The following is a 20,410-nucleotide window of genomic DNA, read 5'->3' on the forward strand; positions in this document are numbered from 1 at the left end:
CCTAACAGTATCAGCAAAACTCCAAAGCAGAGACTGAAGTGCCTCGGTGCTTTTCTATCTCTGCCTGCACACTTTGGCAAAGCCTCTTCCAACACCTGCTCCCTCAGGAGGACCAGTCTGAAGTTAGCATCTGGTGACCAGTAACAGTCACTTCTGCTGGCCCCTCTTCCTAGGCTGGGGTCCTCGTGCTCCTTCTGCAGGGCTGGCTGAGGTTGCACACCGTGCCAGGGCAGCAAATTCCTCCTCCCGCCTGCTCTGCAGGTGAGAAATCGAGGCTGGCAGCCAACACCGCTGGATGGGGAGGGGCTCTGAGGAAAGGCACCCGGCAATAATGGGCAAATTGATGAGGGGAGACAGCATTTAATTGGCAATAATTTGGGAGGGGCTCGTGCAGGGAAGTGAGGCTTGATTAAAAACACAAAGGCTTTACAGATGTGCTGGAAATGTGTGCTTCCCATGGAAATTCTGAAGTCTCTTAATAACACGAGTGCAAGCTCCGAGAGAGCCAATTAATTCAATTTGTTTCAACAACTTTTATGATTTGGACAAATGCCCACTTAAAGACTGGTTTGAGACATAATTAATTGCATTCAGTGGGCAGCAGCTTCAGTCACTAACAAACCAGGCCATCAGGGTACACATGACCTGGCGGTAGAAACTTCCATCCCCCATAGGGGCCACGTACATAAAGGTGGCCGCATCCAATGTGGCCTCTGGAGAATTTAAATAAATTATGGAAATTACCCTCTTTTAATAAGTCTGTTATATCTGCCTGGTATCTGTTTCCAACTCGAATTTCTCCTTTATCAGCGAGTAGGGTCTTTTGTTGAGGATCGTATACTAGTGAATAGAAGAAGAAATCCTAAAAATAAAACAAAAGCAAAAAATAAAAATAAAAAGAGTATTATTAACTTTTATTTTTAGCATTGCATACATAGTAGCAAGCTTTTACATTGCAAGTTTGTTCTTACTAGCTATATATAGATTTTAAAATTGGGTGAACGAGCAATGAATGAACCACCAGTTTTAAAACCCAACGTTAAATGCGGCCTCTCTCTTTCTTCTGTACTGTAACAACTCTCCCAAACAACAGCAGCTCCCCCAATATACACTATTTGCACTTGAAGCAAACATGGCTCATCTTGCACAAGCAGGGCTCAGGAGGGCCAGAAGGTAATTTTTGGTAACACCAGATGGTTTAGGACGTGCAATTGCATTTTGCTGTTCATCAAAATGGCAATAATTAGATGCCAGTGACTTATCTGCACAGAAGCGTTGATACAGACTAAAACTTCTGAGTGTTGCAGCTACACCAACAAAACATGCCAAAGAGGAATCAAACCCCAGACCATCACTGTATCCCTCTGCTGGACCAGACACAGCACTGGGAGCACCCAAACTGGGCACTGCACTCCAGAAGCGGTTGTGCAAGCAATGAGCAGAGGTGGAAATCCCTGCCCTCAGCCTGCTCCCTGCTCTCTTGCTAATAAAGACCGGGATGTGGTTGCCTTCCCTTGTCACAGGGTTGCACTGCTGACCAACCTGTTGCCTGCCCCTACTTTAGCATAAATTGCCATCTGTCCTTCTGCTGGTTATTGGGCAACGGGAAGCAGATTTGGCAGCAGCAGCAGCTAGCTGCAGGTGGTAATACATTAATTTGTTGCTTTTGCTCCAGTAGATGAGGAAAAGGCTAAAAAAGCTGCTTGGCTTCCATCACCTGGGGAAGCACGTACAATTAAAGCAAAAAGTCACACCAGAATGAGAATGTCCTGCCAGGGGGGAGGAAGAAAACAGCCATAATTTTAACTACACAATACAAGTAATTAAACTTTTCTGCACAGATAAGTACTTAGATATAGCTATTGAGTGAGGAACTGGAGACCAAGTATGTAGCATGGGATATGAGGCAAGAAGAGAGCTCTGTTAGGACATGAGATAACAAACCTTTCCAAATCTCCATCCACAGTAACAATGTCACCAGGAAAGAGAAGCGTTTCTGAACAGAAACACAGTATGCACCATTTTTCACATCTCAGGTTTCTGGCTCATTTTCCCTTTCCCTTTATTTCTGTGTAAATAGCAGGCACCCTGTTTAAGTACATCTCATTTCACGTTCACCTCATTTTCTCTTTCCCTATATTTGTAGGTGTCAACAGCACGCAACAAAAATTAGGACAAAGCCGACATCAGTTCTAAGCTCTGTTCATCCTCACGAAGAGGTGGCAAGGGAAAACAGAGTCCCCCAGTATGTCTTTAAAAAAAAAAAAAAAAAGGAAGAATCACTGTGAATTTTACCAGTACATGGCAAATATTCCATGGGCTGGAGATTTGAAGGTACACATTAGGTTTGTTTTCCCAGCCCTGCAAATTGCACACATTAATCTAAGACTGATGTCACATAGGTAAGGTCTCCCATGGTTGGTTTTTTTTGTTTGTTTTGTTTCGTTTTTTTTTTTTTTACATGTAAAGCATCCACCATGCAATTATAGAATTTAAGAAAGTTAATTGGGGGGATATAGGTGAGGGGAGTGTGCAGTAAGCCAGCCAAACCCACTTTGCTACCTGAGAAAACACCACACAAAACGGTACCACCAGTAGAGCACAGGACAAGAGGATAGATGGGAGTTTGCACTGATCTGCTCCAGCAGAAAACATGCTATTTGACCACAGCAAAAGGGCAGGAACAATCTCATGTTCTGTCACAACAACAGGATAGAAGTCATAGCTAACACTTGGCAAAATGCTGTCCTAACACCCAGTTAAGTGAACTGGAAGGGTTCTATTTTGGGAGATTCAATTGCATCCTAAATCAATAATATTCTTGACAGAATTGATTCCTACTCCCACAGGAACCGAGGTCAATTTACATCAACCTAACATCAGAAGGGAGCTTCAGAGTAGAAGAAAACTCATTTATATTACAGCTGGATAAAGAAATCTAGGCCTCTTGCTCCCTGACACATGCAGAGCTCAAGATATTACAATACTGAGGATATATTGTCGCATAAACAAAATGTAGGAAAAGGTTTCGTCTTGCAAGCTTTCACCTTTTAAACACAGTGTTTTATTCGTTCCAGCTCCGAAACACCTCATTGTAAGGCAAAGTATATGCAGTGCAATGTGAATGCTTTTCAGGCACATTGCCCAGCAAATGCCCAAACCCAGCGCCGTAGTGTAATAACATGGGGGGCTCCAAGGAAGACCAGACCCTGAAAGAGATTTCTTAATGCAATCTTTGTTGGCCAGGAAAAATCATTCATCATGGAGGGGTTTTGTCCAAAAATATTACAGACTGTGACATGCCCTAATGCTTCTCTTCTGTGTATTAGTGCTGTGCATTTAGCAGACTAAGGACATTCACTCAATGAAAAAAAAAAAAATGAACAGGCTACACACTTCTGTTTGCCCTTCTTCCTCCACCCTTTTCTGGGAAGCAGAGGCAAGGGAAGGCAGGAGGAAGGCAAGCAGCAGTTCTCTACAAAATAAAGAAGTTCAAGTCTCTGGTCTCTTCTGCCCAGCTGGAGCCTCTCCAAGAGAGAAAAGATGGAAGTTATGGGGCAGGAATGTGAATACAAGACAGAATGCAATCCCTAAAAGTAATGCAATACCACTACCATCTTCCTCCACAGAAACATGAAATTCAGCTCACACAAATTTGGGGGGATTTTTGAAAACATTAGTAAGTTTAATGCCAACACAAACTACAGCCCAAGGAGCAGAGCAGATCCCTGTGTAGACTAGAGTGTATGTGAGCTCTTGATCACCATTACATGATACAAATGTGAGATTTTTCAGAAGGGTTTCATGAAATGATATTCACAACAAAACAACATGGCTCTTCCAAACCCTCCATGCTCATTCTAGCTGTCAAAACTGTGTGCGTCGAGCTTGCAGCAGTCAAGAAAAAGAAGGGTTTTCTGTTTTAATTTCAGATCCCAGAAAACATTCAACATGTTTGGAAAAAAATAAAATGACCTGCCAAGAGTTAAAATTAAACCGTGGCTTTCTGCTTCTCCAAACTGTTATACAGACACATATGCTCAGAGCCTCCCGACCCAAGCCCCGGAGCTACCATTAGCTACAGCCAAGAACCAAAGCCACCAACTGCAGAAACACTGGAAAAAAGGCTCAAAGTGAAAGTACAGCGCAGAAAGAGTGGTTAGTTTATTACAGCTTGCAAACTTACCCTTGTGAAGTCAGTTGGGGTGAAGGGGGCGGGGGGATAAGTTTAATTATATAGCGCTTTATTTATAGGGGGTACCAAAAGAAACAGAAGTGCCAGATATCTACCCAGCAGGCAAAATTCACACAAGTACACGGAGGTATCCTAGCAGCACAGTAAAATAAGTGGTACATATAGTTTCCTGCAGAATAGGGAAATCTAACTCTTTTGCCCTAAGTGGCTATGCCATTCTCTTGATCTCCTCAAGAACTCAGTGTCTACACAAAATTCAAGTATTTTGTTGCTTTTTACCCTTTTTCCTCCTGTTCCTCAATTCTGCACAAACCCACTTTTGCCAGGCACAGTAAAGAAGTCGGTGCTGGTCGCCCTTCTGCCCCTCCCTGAATTAATGGTGCAATCCTCGTGAGGAGCATGACCGAGAAAGAGAGTGGAAGGATGAAAAAACAGATAACACAAATGTAATTTTGCTATGCTTACTATCTCCCGAAAAATTCCTGTCTGCATGTTTAACCTTCTTCAATGAAGACAGCCTTGGGCCAAAAACCTACTTTCAGTGGTCATAATATACAAGAAATCAAATGACAGATTCCCTAGAACTGCTTATGCTTTACTGACAGAAGCCACATTAAAATATAAAAAAAATAAAAGCACTCTGAAAGCAGAGGATTAAAAACAGGAAGAAAAAAAAAGTAGAAACAACAGTTCAAAACAACACCATCCAGTGCTAGGAATTCACCCGGCAACAAGTACCTCCTTTTTTTAATCTCTTTACCCTCCACCCAAGCACATTTCTGTTCCTGAGCTTTTAATTTCTTTACCATCTGTCCAAGTTAGTTTGCACCACGGCAAAATACCGTGCTAAGTGACAGGACACATTCAGGGAACTCTCTCATTCTGTGAAATCTCTAAGTGCCTGCTCGGTTTAAAAATAACCTGCACCACTCATCTTGCATTCTGAGAGTTCAAAAGGATGAAAACAAGATCCCCTTCTATTCCTACATCTGCAACCAAGCAGTTGCACGATTAGAGGAAGGCAGTTCCCTTCTCAAGGCACCTACCTGTAAAATTGCTGGTAATAAAAATGTTTGGGGAGCAATTGCGAAGGAACGCTATTTAAAGGTTGGGTACTGGTAAATCTAAAACTAATTTCAATTTGATTAACTTTTGCTTTCAAATGGGCATATCCTCAGCTGCTAGTTGGTGACAAGCATTTCTGAATACAACAGCCCTTGTTTGATGCACTGCCATTTGGCAGCCCTGAGCTCACTCGACATGTTTTTGGTTTCACATTCCAAAGAGAAGCCTGACTATTTAATCCCTATGCTTTGTTTAAAATTCTCTTAAACTGGAGCATTGGATTAAAATTAATCTTACATTTAAATAAATGCTAAAGAAAGTTAAAAATACACTTAAATAAAACCCAATTATGAGACAGACTGCAATATGCTCCTTCCAAAAAAAAATAAAGCTGTTTTCTTCTTGTTTCTTAAAGGCCAGTTAATGACCGTTACCCTACTGTTTCCAATTACACGATTTCCTCTCTTGTATAACATTGAAATTTTTTCAAATCCAAATATAATGCTTGCAGATTTATTCAAACAATAATACACTGAAATTGTTTACTAGTTGTTAGTAAAAGTTTAAGAGAAAACTGCTGCTAATCTCCAAAAATAAAGCTTTCATATTGTCAAATTCCAAGACCGCATAACCCAGAGCAGCCAGAGGTCTAGCCACATTTAAAGGTATATAAAGATATTGAAAAAGGATTGCAATTGCAATTTTTAAAATCACAAAACACCCGAAAAAGTAAACCCCAAATTTGTATTCTGAATAGTGATTAACAGCAAGACAATTCAGTTACAAGTGTTCGTTTGAGGCACTCTTTAAGAGCCAGATTGCTAAAATTTCTACAGGAGTCAGAAGTCAACTGACAAGTAGTTTTACAAGGATCTAAACATCTGTAGTGGAAAATTAGAGGATTACAGGTAAACATTTTGAACATTGAGCTCAGAAAACTGGGAACTAAGCTCCTCAGAGATCTGAGGTGAGATCACGCTTAAACCATATTAACATAAATATGTAAGATTTCAGGAGAAAGCTAATACATAGAAGTACAGTTTGCTGGCTTGCTCCCTTTTCTACAGTTACTTCACCTCCCACCCTGGCTAGCCTGGGGGCACGAGCCTTCACTTTGAACTTTCAGACTGCCAGGCTGATGAGCAAGAAGGGTTCCCTTAACAGGAGAAGAGACAGCTTACTTGCCACAGGGATGTCTGTCCTGCTAGAAACACGAAGTTTTTCATCAGAATGAAAACTCTGTTGAGCTTAATGCTTCCCACTACCAATGCCCAGTACGCTTAGAAATGAAAGAACCGTCTTTTTTAAAACCTTTTGAAAAGCCACCAATCCTAAATTGTGCCAAAATAAAGTGTTCAAGCTTGACAATTCACAAAATTGGTTCATACCTCCCGTTCCAGATATGATTTAAGGGATTCTGTCTCATTTAACAGAGTAACGCTGCATTTGCCTCTAAAAAAGAGAAACATATTTTATGAAAATACATGCATCTTAAATGCTTGTGTGATTCACAAGATGGTACTACTGAAGTTGTACACAAAAATTAATATTACATTGAAGATTATTTGGATAATATTAATGCCATTTGTTTTTTTGAATAAAAGCACTGGAAGAAGATGGCCATTACCTAATGTGTGTGGCTGGCAGAGATTCCAACTGTCGTGAGAGAAACAACTCACGATGTCGTAGCTGATGCTTCTGTTTCTCTGGCAAATCAACCATTTCTGGATTTTCCATCTCTTCTTCCATTTCTCCTAGTTATAAAGAGACAAAAATCTATCATCAAGAGCACAGTGCAAGTATTCATTCTGGGTCAATCAGAAAAAGCAGCTCCAAAACCATCACTAAATAATAAATAGACACAGCATGCAGATGAAATCTAACTTTGTCTGAATCCTCAAGTTTCAGCCAAATGAGTAATGAGATAATTAGTGCAGATCCTTTAAGTTATGCCTGTGATGAACTGTATTTATCACCAGTGGCATGAAAGCACTCCGGGTCCACACTTGCCCTGGTCACACAGAAATCTGCCACCAATGGACAAGCCAAGCCCAAGGGAGAGCTCTTCTTGGAATCATCCCTGCACCGCTGACTTCATCGGGAAGAAGCTGATGCATGATGAATGAGGCACTAAAAGTGAAGCCTTTCCTCTTTGCCAGGTGTCAGCTATCATATGCCCTACTCCTTTTTCAGGTTATCAGTCACAGATTGTCCCAGCCCATCTTCAACAGCTTCTGAGGGAAATGCCCACCAAAAAGGCTAGGTTAGTCATTTATAGTATTTTACCCTTTTCACCCCAACCACAGCCGATAGATCACAGTCACAAGATTAACTGGAACCTAACCAAGTGCCCAAGGCCAGCCCTGCAGCCAGCCCTACCCTACCTCAGCACACACTGTCCGCAGTGCTGCTGTTTCAAGAGCTCACTTCAATCCGCGGTCAGAATCCACGACCTGGGGCCTGGAGCCACGCTATCTCCATCCGACCGGCTTGAAACGAGTGCCAAAGTAAATACATGAAATCACACCCATACTGATACACAACTGATCCAAAACATCTCTAGGCATCTTTCTGGTAGGAAATACATTATTAGTGGTTTGTGTTCGTTAGCAAGCACCCTGTCAATCGCATAAGACAAAACTGATGAAGGTAAAAGACGCCAAGAAAACTGCAAAGCTTCTCCATGATGGAGGACTGCAAAAGAAAACATCACTCCTTCCCTGTGAAATTAAGGCAGTTACTGTATTTTCCAAAACCACAGTACAGTTTCCCAGCCTCTAGTAGAATGAGCTGTGAAGTCTCATACATGAATAGTAAAACTCCAATTTTACTGCAGCTGTACTCTCAAAGAGCAGACTTATGCCTGCAGCTTAATTCGACACTTGTTGCCAAGAAACATTTCTAGTCAAAAACACATACAGGCCTACTTGTGATTAATGTACCCTTAAGATTAGTTAACTATAATCCTCACAGCTACCCCAAAAGAAAGCAAACAGAAGGGAGAGATCTCCATTTTATAAAACATTAAAATTGCATTTACTTTTAAATAGGCCACCATTATGCCACAGGGAGGGTGACAAAAAAAATTTAAAAAAAAGAAAGATGTACCCGTCAGGTTTCCCACAATTTATCACTCAGTTTTACTGTTCCAGAAAAAAGACTTGTGGTTTATACACCCTTCAGGTAAGCTGCTCCAGCAAGGAAAGGAAAAAGACACAGCAACATAATTAAAGCAGACTACAACATACAACATCTATTATGCCACACGAGCTCTTAAGCATACAGCAGCATGCACTTACAATTGAATATTTTCCTAAGAACTGGAACACAGAATTTACATTTGTGCCACAGTTTCATGGTTCTGCAATTTATTTACTGAAGTGGATTCTGTTTTAGTTGAAAATTAATATTGTGGCTGCTGACCTCCACTATAAATATACCGGCAGTAATCCACAAACAAGTCAGCAAGTTACAAGCTACCTTGCTTAAAAAGCGATGGATACTAAAATGAAAAGGCATTCATGCCTGCACTTATGAGACTTTTTGGAGAAAGAGAGCAGTGCACTGTGTAATGTAGGGAAAAAAAACACTATAAGGAGCAATCTAAAATACTTAATACCTTCAGTACATTTAATAGCCTAGAGCTTTCAAAAATTACATTTAAAAAAAAAAAAGACAACTGTGCCAGTCTTATCTATAAACAAAATGAAACCACCCAGCAAAACCAAGTTAATCTCAGGAACTGCATCCCTTCAGTTAGGCTTGCCTTTCAACTACTGCTTTATTTATATGCCTAGCTTTTGTACTAAAACAAGGAAGGTGGGAAGCACACGTTTTCTTCTTATGCCAGCTCTGCTCTGCACAGCCTTTCAAAATAAAAAGGCACAATGCATTTTGACAAACGCATTCTGAACCAAAGGAAGATGGAAGGAAAACAGGGAAGATGGAGAGAAACAACCTAGATTCAGCACAGGAATCTCTGCCTTGCTGAAGTCATGCAAAAGTGGCTTTGACAAAAACTGTAACTAATACCGCCTCATCACCTCCTCGCATACAGCAAAGGTTTAAGTCAGGCTATAAACCACCACGGGGGCTGATGCAGCCTCTGGTTCCAGGACAAGCCCGTCTGACGCATCTGCATCTCAGCCTCCTATAGCTCAAGCTCTCAGCAAAGCGGACTTTATCGTTGAGAACGGCGGCCCTTGAGAAATAAGGTCCATAGTTTTAAAAATAAATAATAAGAACCATAAAGATAAATTCTTTTCAGAAAGACTTGCCCACGTTTACGGCAGCACTGCAGAGCAAGTGATGAGAAAGCACAGTAGGTGCAGTATACTGGGACTTCAGAGCTCTCATAAAGGCTTACTTCAAAATTAATCTCTCTGCTTGATAGATGTGCTCACGCAGATTTAAAACTAAACATGTAGTCTTAGTACAAACAGTAATATGTCAGCTATGCAGAAGTAGCCAGTGGAATGCTGCAAGGAGTGCGTTAGATTAAGTATTATTTGATATTTGGTGACAGAATCGTTAATAGCACATTAAGAAAAGCTTGAAGACAACTTATATTGGAAACAAGAGACAGGCAGATTGGACACAAACAGCAAGACTCACGTGAAAGCTAACATATATGGGGAAAAATGATTAGAAAGAGTAAACTTTGAGTTGGCAGGAGAAACCCAAGAGGCAGAAATTGTAATTTAAAATGATTGGGTGTATGAGATGTGAAATTAAACATCAATATTTGCTAGACACTAGAAAGAATAGCAATTTGATAGAGATCAGACTGGGCTCTCTACAACATCAGAGGCAAAAGAACAGCCCCTGCTCTGCATGCTGAGTGTTGTATGAGTTGCTACACAGCAGAATTCAGAAAAGCACAAAGGCAAACGATACAGAAATTAGGTTTCGAGAGCTCACTAGGATGTTCAGTTTGGGAGACAGGTACATCTGTAATAACAGAAGAATTAGGCAGCATGGCATCACTACCACTGAAATTCAAAGGAAAAAAAAAAGGGATCAAAACATTGGGAAACAGAACGAAGTCAGTAGCACTGACCTGTTACAGCTCCTTCAGTAAGAAGACAGGATGTTCTAGAAGTGTTGCGTTTGAAGAGATGACCAATAAAACAACAGATTCCTTTTCCCAGGTCCAATTTCTAATGGTTTATATTAAACCTCCTAGCCTCATTCATTTTCTCCCTCCCTACCAAAAATTTAATATCGATTCATAGCTATAAAAAACATGATAGAGTTTCTGAACAAGTAGAAATCCTTATACCTTGACAGTTCAGGAGCTGGCCACAGCATCGAGACAACATCTTATCACGATCCCTTCCAAGGTTTCTTGTGATCGTCTGTTGCAGCCATGGCCAACATTGCAGGTAGGACACAGAGCAAATGGATGCTATTTTTGACACTCAGCACATCCTTCCTTGCCACGCCACCGCCAGAACAGGAAATCACAGTTTCTTCCTCTCAGCAGGGCCAAAAATGTCCATTAGTAGATTAATAAACTCATCATTCTAGAATCACATGTAAGTATTAGGGAGAAAACGGGGACGGAGAGTGTAAAATGGCCAAAAACTTGTCTGTGAAGCTACCATCAAACTGCATTTGCACTGGCTGGTGTCATCTAAAAAGCCTCAGCGGACCCCTACCTGTTCAGGCACACAGCCCTCACGCAACTCACGCACTGACTGAGTGCTGACACTTCGCTGCTGCAAGATGCTTATTTTTAGAAGCTTCAGCACCTGGAAGACCAGGCTGCCATGCCTGCCTGGCACCCACACATCAGCTGCTGAAAGCTAACCACAGAGCTGCCAAAAGCTGCCCGTGCCATTCAGCTCGCCCCAACTACTACCAGCGTTGTTTTACAGTCAGGACAAACATTTTGAATGGAGCGCTGCAAGACAGACCACGCGCAACTGGAGCCAGCTGGGGTGGGTGGGTGGAAGGGAGGACAGGAGGTTGTGCTCCTGCTGTTGGAAATATTTGCTTAATTACATAAGAAACTGCGGGGAGAACATATATATAGCCACAGCATCCAAATAGTAGCTTGAGGAGTAAGCGATAAAAGTCAGTGTGCTTCTCTTCCATCAGGTTCTGCCTGCAAGTCCGTTTGCATACAATATTCTACCTTAAACCACTACAAAGTCTTTGGGCAAAGAACATTAAATAGTCTCCTACCGGTGAAGCAGGTTCATTTCAGAATCAGGTGGAGAAATGTCCTGGAATAATTTGCGAGGTGATTAAATAGGCTTATGAATAAAAAGTGCTAGCGATCTATGGAAGCCATTATAAGGCTGAAAGATTTATAGGACAGCCTAGACAAGTTTTATATCATGTGATAAAAATAGTAAGATCACAGATCAAATCCAGGAATCAGGTTGCGTACATCAAGGTACTAATTTACAGTCACCAACTACAGAACAAGCTGCTTCCTACTCATTTCTCTTCTTTATAAAGAATTATGAGAAAATACAGCATAACCCAGATTTTCAAATATCTGATGGATTATTCAGTTAAAGCATAAGAGCCTCTTTTTTCTTTTCTTTCCTATTAAAGAAAGAAAATCAAACTTTGCAGGATTCATTTCACAATCACATCTCTTTCCTTCTTTTATTGAGAGAAAAAACATTACAAAATACACCCATATTTTTCCATTTATGTTCTTGCCATATCTTCCCATTATTTGGTTCTCTCACTGCACTGATCTCAACAGTAGGTCTAAAATAAAGGCATCTTAAATATAAGACTGTGTGAATCCAGAAATGTCTGCAGTTAGAAAGCTCCATTAATCAGCTGAACAAAGGCAGTTAAAAGATCAGCGATGCAGATACGTACATCTACTGCAAATGCATCAAAATGAGGCAACAGGAGACTTTATGGAAATGAACTCAAAGTCAGTGGCAGTGTTGAGTAGCTGTACTGGAATGTTAACATCCACAAAATTTAATTTCATTATATCATGCAGGATGTAATTTTTTTTTTTTCAGAATAAAGAACTAACTGCTGTCCAAAAGCTTAATTTTACTCTCTTCTCCCTCCTCATGAGGAACAGAAGCCACACAACACAACATCTATCTAAGTAAATGGAAGTAATTTAGTAGCAATTTTACTCTGCACCAAAAGGAAACATACTAGAAAAAAATCTAGCTACTAATGAAATTTACACTAAGCCTTAGTTGTCTCTGGTGAGTCTATTACTAGGACTGTTCCACAGAAGAAATTTTCTGTCTTTCAAGCAGATATGAAAATGAACAATGAATTATGTTTACATTAAAAAGAAAATCTTCATTTCCTATTACAAAAAAAAGGGAAATAAAAGTCAGCCTTTGCAGGCTGAAAGAACATTTACATGAGTTGCAAGGAAGGCTTTTCATTTTCCGCCTCAGACGTGCCTTTCTTTGAATCATTCCTACCTGCTTGCTTTACTAAATCTAGTGAAGTGAAACACAGATGAAGGAATCAATAGTCATGTTGTTTATGGCGAAGCTCCTATTAAGCCTCAGTATTCTTGGATAAAATGAGTGCTGATGCACTGAGGAGATCAAAAAAGCTTTGCCTGCTACCACAGTTCTGCGACACAGCCAAATCTCATCCCAATGCCACACGCCTTCTTCCAATGTATAGTCATACTAACGCAGTACAGAGACTTATCTGGAATTGAATATACAATAGAAAGTATTTAAATTTAGGGGCTAGTTTTGCTGCATTTTTCCCCGATAGTACTACAGTGGCAAGAACACCTCAAAATATTGTATTAATTGTTAAAACCGAAACCTGATTTGATCAACCCCCATGCCACACAACCCTGTAGATCTGTACTGCATACACATCAGTCTATTTGTACGCAGACTACAAAGCACGTTAAAAAACAATAGTACTTGGCAGCCAAATCCTAATTTTGACATGCCCAGATCTGATTGTTTCTTTTTCACTTATCTGTGTGCCTACAGGACATCCTCGAATTATAAGGATTGAAAAGGGTGTCCATATTTGTTTTTAGGTTGCTAAAATTTAGCAATCTGAACAGTTACATCTCACATACTTGATTATTTACAATTAAAATGAGTTTAGTAATTCCACCCACTTACTTCCCCCCACTTTTAACATGCCCATTTCGGTACCAGTTTTATTAAACTGCATCTATCACCTCACAAGCATGGGATGAGAGGAATGCTGAACTGGCAGAGGAAATAAGAACAAATCTAAATCTAACCCTCACTGGCAACTAGAATGGAGTCGAACATGCTGGAAGGACTCCAAATAAAGTGCCCAACATCACTGTGGGCACGGGTATATCGCACTATTTCTCCCCCAGAGATGGACACTCATTTTGAGAGCGGGTTAGTGCACCATGCTCACCCCTTCCTAAATTCAGAAGGCACAGATTCACGGCAGCTTCTCAGTTATTTCGTGTACTTTGTTGTTGTTGTTTTTTAAAGTATCTGGATGTTCTTGCACAGACTTACCTTACAGATTTATATAGGCAAACAACTATTGTTTTTGTGTGCATTTTTTAGTATTTTTAAACTGCTTTTATAATTGAAGAGTTGTGTCACTAAGTTTTTGTTTAGAAATAAGCTTCCATCTCTGCTCAACTGTCTCACTTCCTTGACAGAGTACATGCCAACATAAGCTAACATAATATTATGTTAAAATAATAAAATCAAGGCATACATGCAAAGGAGGCCAAACTAAGGCAGTATGAACAACCCTGCAAACTGCGTGAGAGTTCAGTTTTCTTTTGTTGTTTTGTTTCTTTGCTTTTTAAATCATAATTTAACTAGAGTATTAAAAAAAATAGTTTTTCAGGTCTCAAGACTAGACATTATTCTTAACAAAAGAAGCTGAGCTACTCAAAATAGAAATAGGTTGTCCTAAAATTCAGTGCTTTAAAATGCATTTACTCAGTATGTCACTTCAAAAAATATTACTAATGTTGAAATGTAAAGACAATTCCTGTTAGCCAAGTTTCAAGTTGATTTTCTACGATCAGACTATTTGACTTACTCTTAAGCAAAGTTTACATTTTTTTGTTCTACTAACCAAACAATTCATGGCCAAGTAACACAAGAAAGAGAGTATTTTCCCTCACCCTGTCCAGTAGAAAATTCACTTTCAGGAAGCAAGTAAGATGCCTTTATTAAGCCCCAACAAGCTTTATCCACCCTCAAACTTCTGTTCCCCTCACCACGATAACCAAACCGTAACTAATTGAGATTTTAAGGAAGTGGGGTAGGGAAAGAGAAGTCAGCCAAACTGGTAATGCAATTTGCTGAGGATGAATACAGGGAAAGGATGTTTTAAAATAACACCACCAATACTTGTAAGTGCAACAAAGTTCTACCCTAGTTTGGAAATTTTGCATAGAAATCATATGAACACAAAGAAGCTTACTTGCATGTTTATCTGCCAACACAATAAGTGTACTTGATATGTCTCTTCTTCTGTAGAAGCACACCACCTTTGCTTCCACATTTCCATTGGCAGTCTGAAAAAGGAAAAAAAATAATAACTGAATAGAAACCAAAACTTGAACTGTACATACTTAATTAGAAAACTTCATAAATAGTCAGGAATTTTGCCACACAGGCTACCTAACATCATCATCTAGCATGCTCCATCTGCCCAGACTTTATCTAAAACACTACCTCTAGTGGGATCCATTCTAGAGAACGGGAATAGGTTTGGCCCTTCACTCCCAATTGTTTCTGCAGGATCACCATTTTAAGCAGTTATAGATTTTTCAAGGGGTGAGAAAAATCACTTACCTGCAGGTACAGCATACCAACAAGCCACTTTGCTACTTTCCAGGTGATGCCTGCATTTAGCAGAATGCAAAAGCATCTTTACAATCCTAATAAAAGTAGCTGTGAAATATAACAGAATTCAGGTTTAGGCTGTTCTCCAAACTCAGTAGGACAGCAGAAAAGCAAGAAAGAACACAGTCATTATTGCTCTCACAAAAGAAGTTCCATAATGCTTCCTTTCTCTGACAGCACTGGCAGGTAAACCATGACCAACACAAGAATTATTCTAAAAGGAGAACAAAGGAAGCTGCACCAGGCAATAAACTCTACACCAGTGGCAACATACAAAGAGGTCAGATTTTTTGAATGGTTTGGGATTTTTTTTTTTTCTTAAAACTCTTAAAATGAGTTCGGTGATGAATTTCTTGTAAGATGATAGCTGCTGAATTATGAAGCTGGCTTTATACAGACTCTAAAGGAAGTACACCTACTGGTTTGAAACAGACCCAGCCAACCTATTGTTTCCAAAATAAGTCAATAATTAATGAAAATGTAACTTAAGAGTTGTCTCCTACTATTGAAGAGTCCTTGAAAACCAGAATGATGGCACACAGTTTAAGAAACTAGAAGATTGAGATACGAATTCCCCTCCAGGAAGTCTCCAAAAAAGGTAGTGGACCAGCAATCTGTCCACAAGGAAACAAACAAACAAAACAAAACTGATATACACGCTTGTTGCTAAGTTGTAAAGGGAGGAAAAGTTTTATCTCTGATAACAACAGTTTTCCTAACACACAAAAAAAAAATCAGAGAATACATATGTGCTCAAATATTTTCCCTTGCAGCCTACCAGTTTTGTACAGAACCTGTGGAATTTCTATCCTTTTCTGTTAAGTAATCAAGAACTTTTAAATTTTGAGGAAATACAACACAAAACCAGTAGTCATCTTGCAGCTGTGTTTTAACAATGTCGAATTATGCACTTTGGTTAATTGTCTGGCCTTCATTTACAGTCAGTGAAAACAAATGCAACTTGAGATATGATTCATTTCAACCCGAAAGACCCATTTCAAAGAACAGGTCAGAGAAATTACAATTTAAGCAAGAGTTGCTCTAAATGAGAGATCCAGGCTGAAAGTACCATTATTTTTAAAAAGGGGAAACGGAAGAAAGGTAGGGACGGGACCGACCCCACAAGCAAACCCCACACACTTCTGCACCCTGTAACTGATGGAATACAGCCACTAACATAACATCCCAATGGATCCACTGGGAACATGTTAAGGAAGTTCCTATTATTTCCTTAATGGAAGAGACACGAAGTATTCTGAAAAAGATCTACACTAAAAAGAAGGGGTTACAAGGATGCCCTAAACTTCAAGTTCTTTGTCACACGTTGATATATTTTCCCCTCCAAATAGCTGTTTCAGAAAGGCATGTTTTTCCATCCCTGTTGGCTGAAGAAAACACCCTATTTTTAGGCAGTTAATTTAAATTCAACACCAAAACAGCAACATTACACTCCTTCTGTATAGGCTGTAAAGCACACACTGGTATTAAACCTCAAAACGGTGTGTTTAGGACACAGCTAATGGCTTCAGATCAGTCTTCCCTCCTCAACCAGGTAAAATTTCAGCATTGAAGACTTCAGCTGGCTTCCCACGTGCAACCCATCATGCCTGCTTTTTAAATTCAAAGAAGGCGAAATCTGGCAAATGAAATAATACACTGACCCAAAAGACAACTAAAGAAAACAGTCTGAGGAAACACATAATAGCTCCAACTCTTCCTGTTGAGTGACACTCCCCCAAGAAAAACCAAACTACAAAGCTCTCCATCCTCCTGGGAAGCTCTTATTTTGTCTTCCTACCGCCTGATCAGGGCACAGAAGACCAGCAAAAACCTCCTGCCCTATAGGTGGGCATAATCACCTTGAGAATGACCTCCGGTTGATGCTCTGCCCTTTCATGCCAAAAGAGAACAATCTAGCAGGTCTCAGTGTTTCAGAAAATCATCACAACAAAAGTATTTTAAGCTACTAATTACCAGAGAACTGCTAAAGATTTGTTTTGATTTTAATCAAATCAAACAGATCATAAATTAAATCAGCTTCAAAGACTTGATGGCAAGAATTGTTTACCTTATTGAGTTCTTCTATTCTTCGTATCAAATATGGGTTACTCGAAGAATTTTCAAAGTAGACGTAATCTGACAAAAGAAAAAAGATTCTTTAAAATATGAGCTGCTAAAAATCAAATAAAAAGCCCACATGTATACCTGCTAAGGACACCATACCAAATTAATTTCTTGGCACAAGCAGCACTTCAAAATGTTCCCACTCAGTCCCGGATTTTAGGCGAGGAAATATAAAATCCATACCAGTATAAGAAACAAACATGGGTGCAATCTGAAGACCATTAACTCACTTTCCAAAAAACAGAGCTCTATTATCTGCCTGTACAGTGGGAAAGCAAAGCATATGGTGGTCTGTCTCCCCTGATCAGGTTATTTCGTTTTGATCACAATGTTTTCTTTACTTGCTTCCTTTTCTTTCATACAAAAATCCAGCCGCAACACGCTATCCTTCCTCTTCCCCCCAGCTCAGCTTCATCATACAGCCCAGTTACTTACACTACAAATTGCTCCATTCTTTCTCTCTTATCTTTTCTTCTACTTCCTGCTCTTTTACACCCACATTATCCCAGAATAACCTCGACAGAACTCTTATGTTGTAAAGCCAAATAGGTCAGAAATGCTCATATTCAAGCAGGATAAACATCTTCAACCAGAGGGCAAAAAGGCAGCTCTTTGCTAAGGTGGTGCTGTCACAAAACCCTCAGAGAGGCACCAAGGACTGCCATACGAATAGCTCAGCATTGCTAAGCTCCAAGCTTTAACGCTTCTTCTCACAAAAACAGAAACTCGAGAGTCTTGAGCAGACCTGGCCTTTGTCACCCAGGACTCCTCAAGCAAGCCTTCAGCCTTCACCGAGGCGAGGAGAGGGCTGAATTCAGCCCCCCCAGCAGCCGCCCACCCTTGGGTGCTGGCCTTGGGGGCAGTCCTGACCTGCCACGGTTTTCTCATGCACTCAGATCTGAGAATGATCCCTCCAAAGATATTCTAGCCGATTTAAGACGATTTCCCTTCAGATGTCCCAGTTTATTTGTATTTGGAGCAAAACATCCATAGCCTTCGGGGCTCCACTCAGGTAATCCTCTGAAATGAGCACATTAGCATGACCCTCCACTGCTAAATGGGTGTTTAGCGGTGCTAAATACAGACAACTACTTAAGCTGTTAGCTTCAGTCTTCCTAAAATGCCTCCTAAAAGGGCAGTGATGGATGCTGTTAACTCTTCCTCTGGGCTGGGGAAGAGTCATCCTCCAAAACCTCCTCCCCAGCTCCACCACAGAGCAGGTTCCTCTCAAAGGCAGCTTCCCTTCAGGCTTCGCACCGGAGAGCGGGCTAAGGAGTCCAGGTAGGCCATGATTTGTGGAAAAACCTCGCTCTCAGCACCTTACAACAGCCAGGAGCTGGGGTCTGCTGCCCACCACCAGCCAAAGGGCTCAACGCCACCAGAAGCCACAAAACCAGACGGATATGTGGCAGCTCCAGCAATAAGCGCTGACTGAAGTAACAGTGACAGACAGTGAGCAATTTACAGGTTAGTGATCAGAGGGAAAAAAAAGTTTACTCCTAAGCAGAAAGCCTCCCCTGGAAGGGCATGGCAGTGGAGGACACAGGACACAGGACTGCCCCTGCAGTGCCTCCAAGCTCGGGGGCTGCTTGAGGACCCCCTGCCCACCTCCTGAAGAAGGCCAAGTTCGCTCGGCCTACCCCCTTACCACTCCCAAAACCCCACTTCAGGTACTTCAGCTGAGACCAAACAAACTCATAGCATTTGTTAGCACTCTGAAAAAATTGAGTCTGAAGGAATGGCAGTGGCAGCCTCCGACTTGGAAACACAACCTTGCCTTTACTTCCAGGGGTTTATAGTGAACATCCCAAACCCTTGTAGTTCCTATCACTTTTCTAACAGCTCTTCTGAGTGTGCAACGTGTGCGTGTCCACACTAGCACGCTTTCTACCTCAGGTGAACATTAGTGCAATTTTTCAGTTAACTACAGTTCATTGAGTGTCAAAATCTGGCGTGGATTTTAGAAGAAAGTTTATCACAGATTAATGCCTTATAAAAGGCTATCTCAGGGTGATGTCCAACAGTTTTGAGTAGTAAAATCCAAAAAATCTGTTGTTTTGCTAAGCAGTAGGAGTGTCCCCAGACCTGTACCCCACGATCAGTAAGTGCAAACAGCCTTACACAAAGCAGCACACTGCTGCCAGAAAGACAGCAATGAAGATGTCCCACAGGCATTCTTCAAGAGCAGACACATGACGGAGTGTAAAGGGATGTGCTTAGGCCAGTGCTTGATGACTTCATCACAAAATGCACAGCCCAGTACTTCCCAGCCTTGTTTGAGACTAACTGCACAGCTACGTTAAGCATCTCACCAGCACCTCACCGAGACCTGCTTCCCACTGCTCGAGTTACCTGGAGAAGGGTCTGTGCCTCTCTGTGTAACGCAGAGCCCACTGCAAATCACATAAAACAGAATATGCGAGCAGAACAGAGAGGAGCGATTTGCATTTTTTCATACAGACTTTAAATACTTTCATCTAAAATTAAAACGCTATCTTGCGCAGAGAAATGCTCCAGTTGCTCAGTGTGCCACGCATGCAACAAGGAAATTGTGAGTTCAACAAACCACTCTTCAAAACGAGGATGCTTTAGCACGTGAGAGCACTCCTCTTAACCTGTTCCATGAGCAGCAAAACCCAGCCAAGGCTGGCTTCCTACACACTGGGATTTAAAGGAGGCACAGCACCATGCTCCGTCGGCCCCTACTCTCCAGAACACCTCCTTTTCCCCTGAGCAGCATTTCCCTTTCCTCTCCAGCCTCTTCCCAACCCACTTCAGTGCATCCTTCTCATACTGCCCACCCAATATGATTAATAATATTCCCAGTTTGCTTCCAAGACAGTAGCTACATCTGTACATGCACAGAGACGGTGGCGAGCAGAAACCCTCCACAGGCTCCCAGCAAAGCAGCTGTCGATGGGAGGCATCCTGTACGTGCACAACTGCCAGTCTGTGCCGTGGGCTGAAGGAGAGAACGGGGAAAGAGACCAAATTAACAAACCTCTAAATAACAGGAAGATGCATGCATCTCAAGTCCTACCACAGAACAGGAAGGAAAGAGTACACTAAAAAAAAAAAAAAAAGTCTAGGGACAGGAGAGTAGAGCCTGAAAAAGAGCAAAGCAACAAGTCAGACCTTTCAAACACAACAGGCTGGCTATCCTCATCAATTTATTGGCTTTCCTACCTACATGATC

The 20,410-nt window shown here is 41.0% G+C and overlaps 1 protein-coding gene across 8 annotated transcripts in view; it reads right to left on the reverse strand.

Annotated features, from left to right (window-relative positions):
- Window positions 1–20,410, reverse strand: part of MTA1 (metastasis associated 1) — an 81,771-nt gene that overhangs the window by 47,008 nt on the left and 14,353 nt on the right. For 5 of the 8 annotated variants that reach the window (XM_083847649.1, XM_083847650.1, XM_083847647.1 and 2 more), the window contains exons 1-6: window positions 20,350–20,395; window positions 17,159–17,226; window positions 14,666–14,759; window positions 6,888–7,014; window positions 6,649–6,712; window positions 745–862 (exon numbers count right to left, since the gene is read on the reverse strand). In XM_083847649.1, coding sequence (XP_083703775.1) covers window positions 745–862; window positions 6,649–6,712; window positions 6,888–7,014; window positions 14,666–14,759; window positions 17,159–17,226; window positions 20,350–20,380 — 502 coding nt within the window. In that variant the 5' untranslated portion in view covers window positions 20,381–20,395. Of the gene's footprint in view, window positions 1–744; window positions 863–6,648; window positions 6,713–6,887; window positions 7,015–14,665; window positions 14,760–17,158; window positions 17,227–20,349; window positions 20,396–20,410 lie in introns of those variants that run through there. The other 3 variants (XM_083847651.1, XM_083847648.1, XM_083847646.1) reach the window with 1 other exon arrangement.

Source organism: Anser anser (assembly GCF_964211835.1).
Source record: "Anser anser genome assembly, chromosome: 8".
NCBI lineage: Eukaryota > Metazoa > Chordata > Aves > Anseriformes > Anatidae > Anser > Anser anser.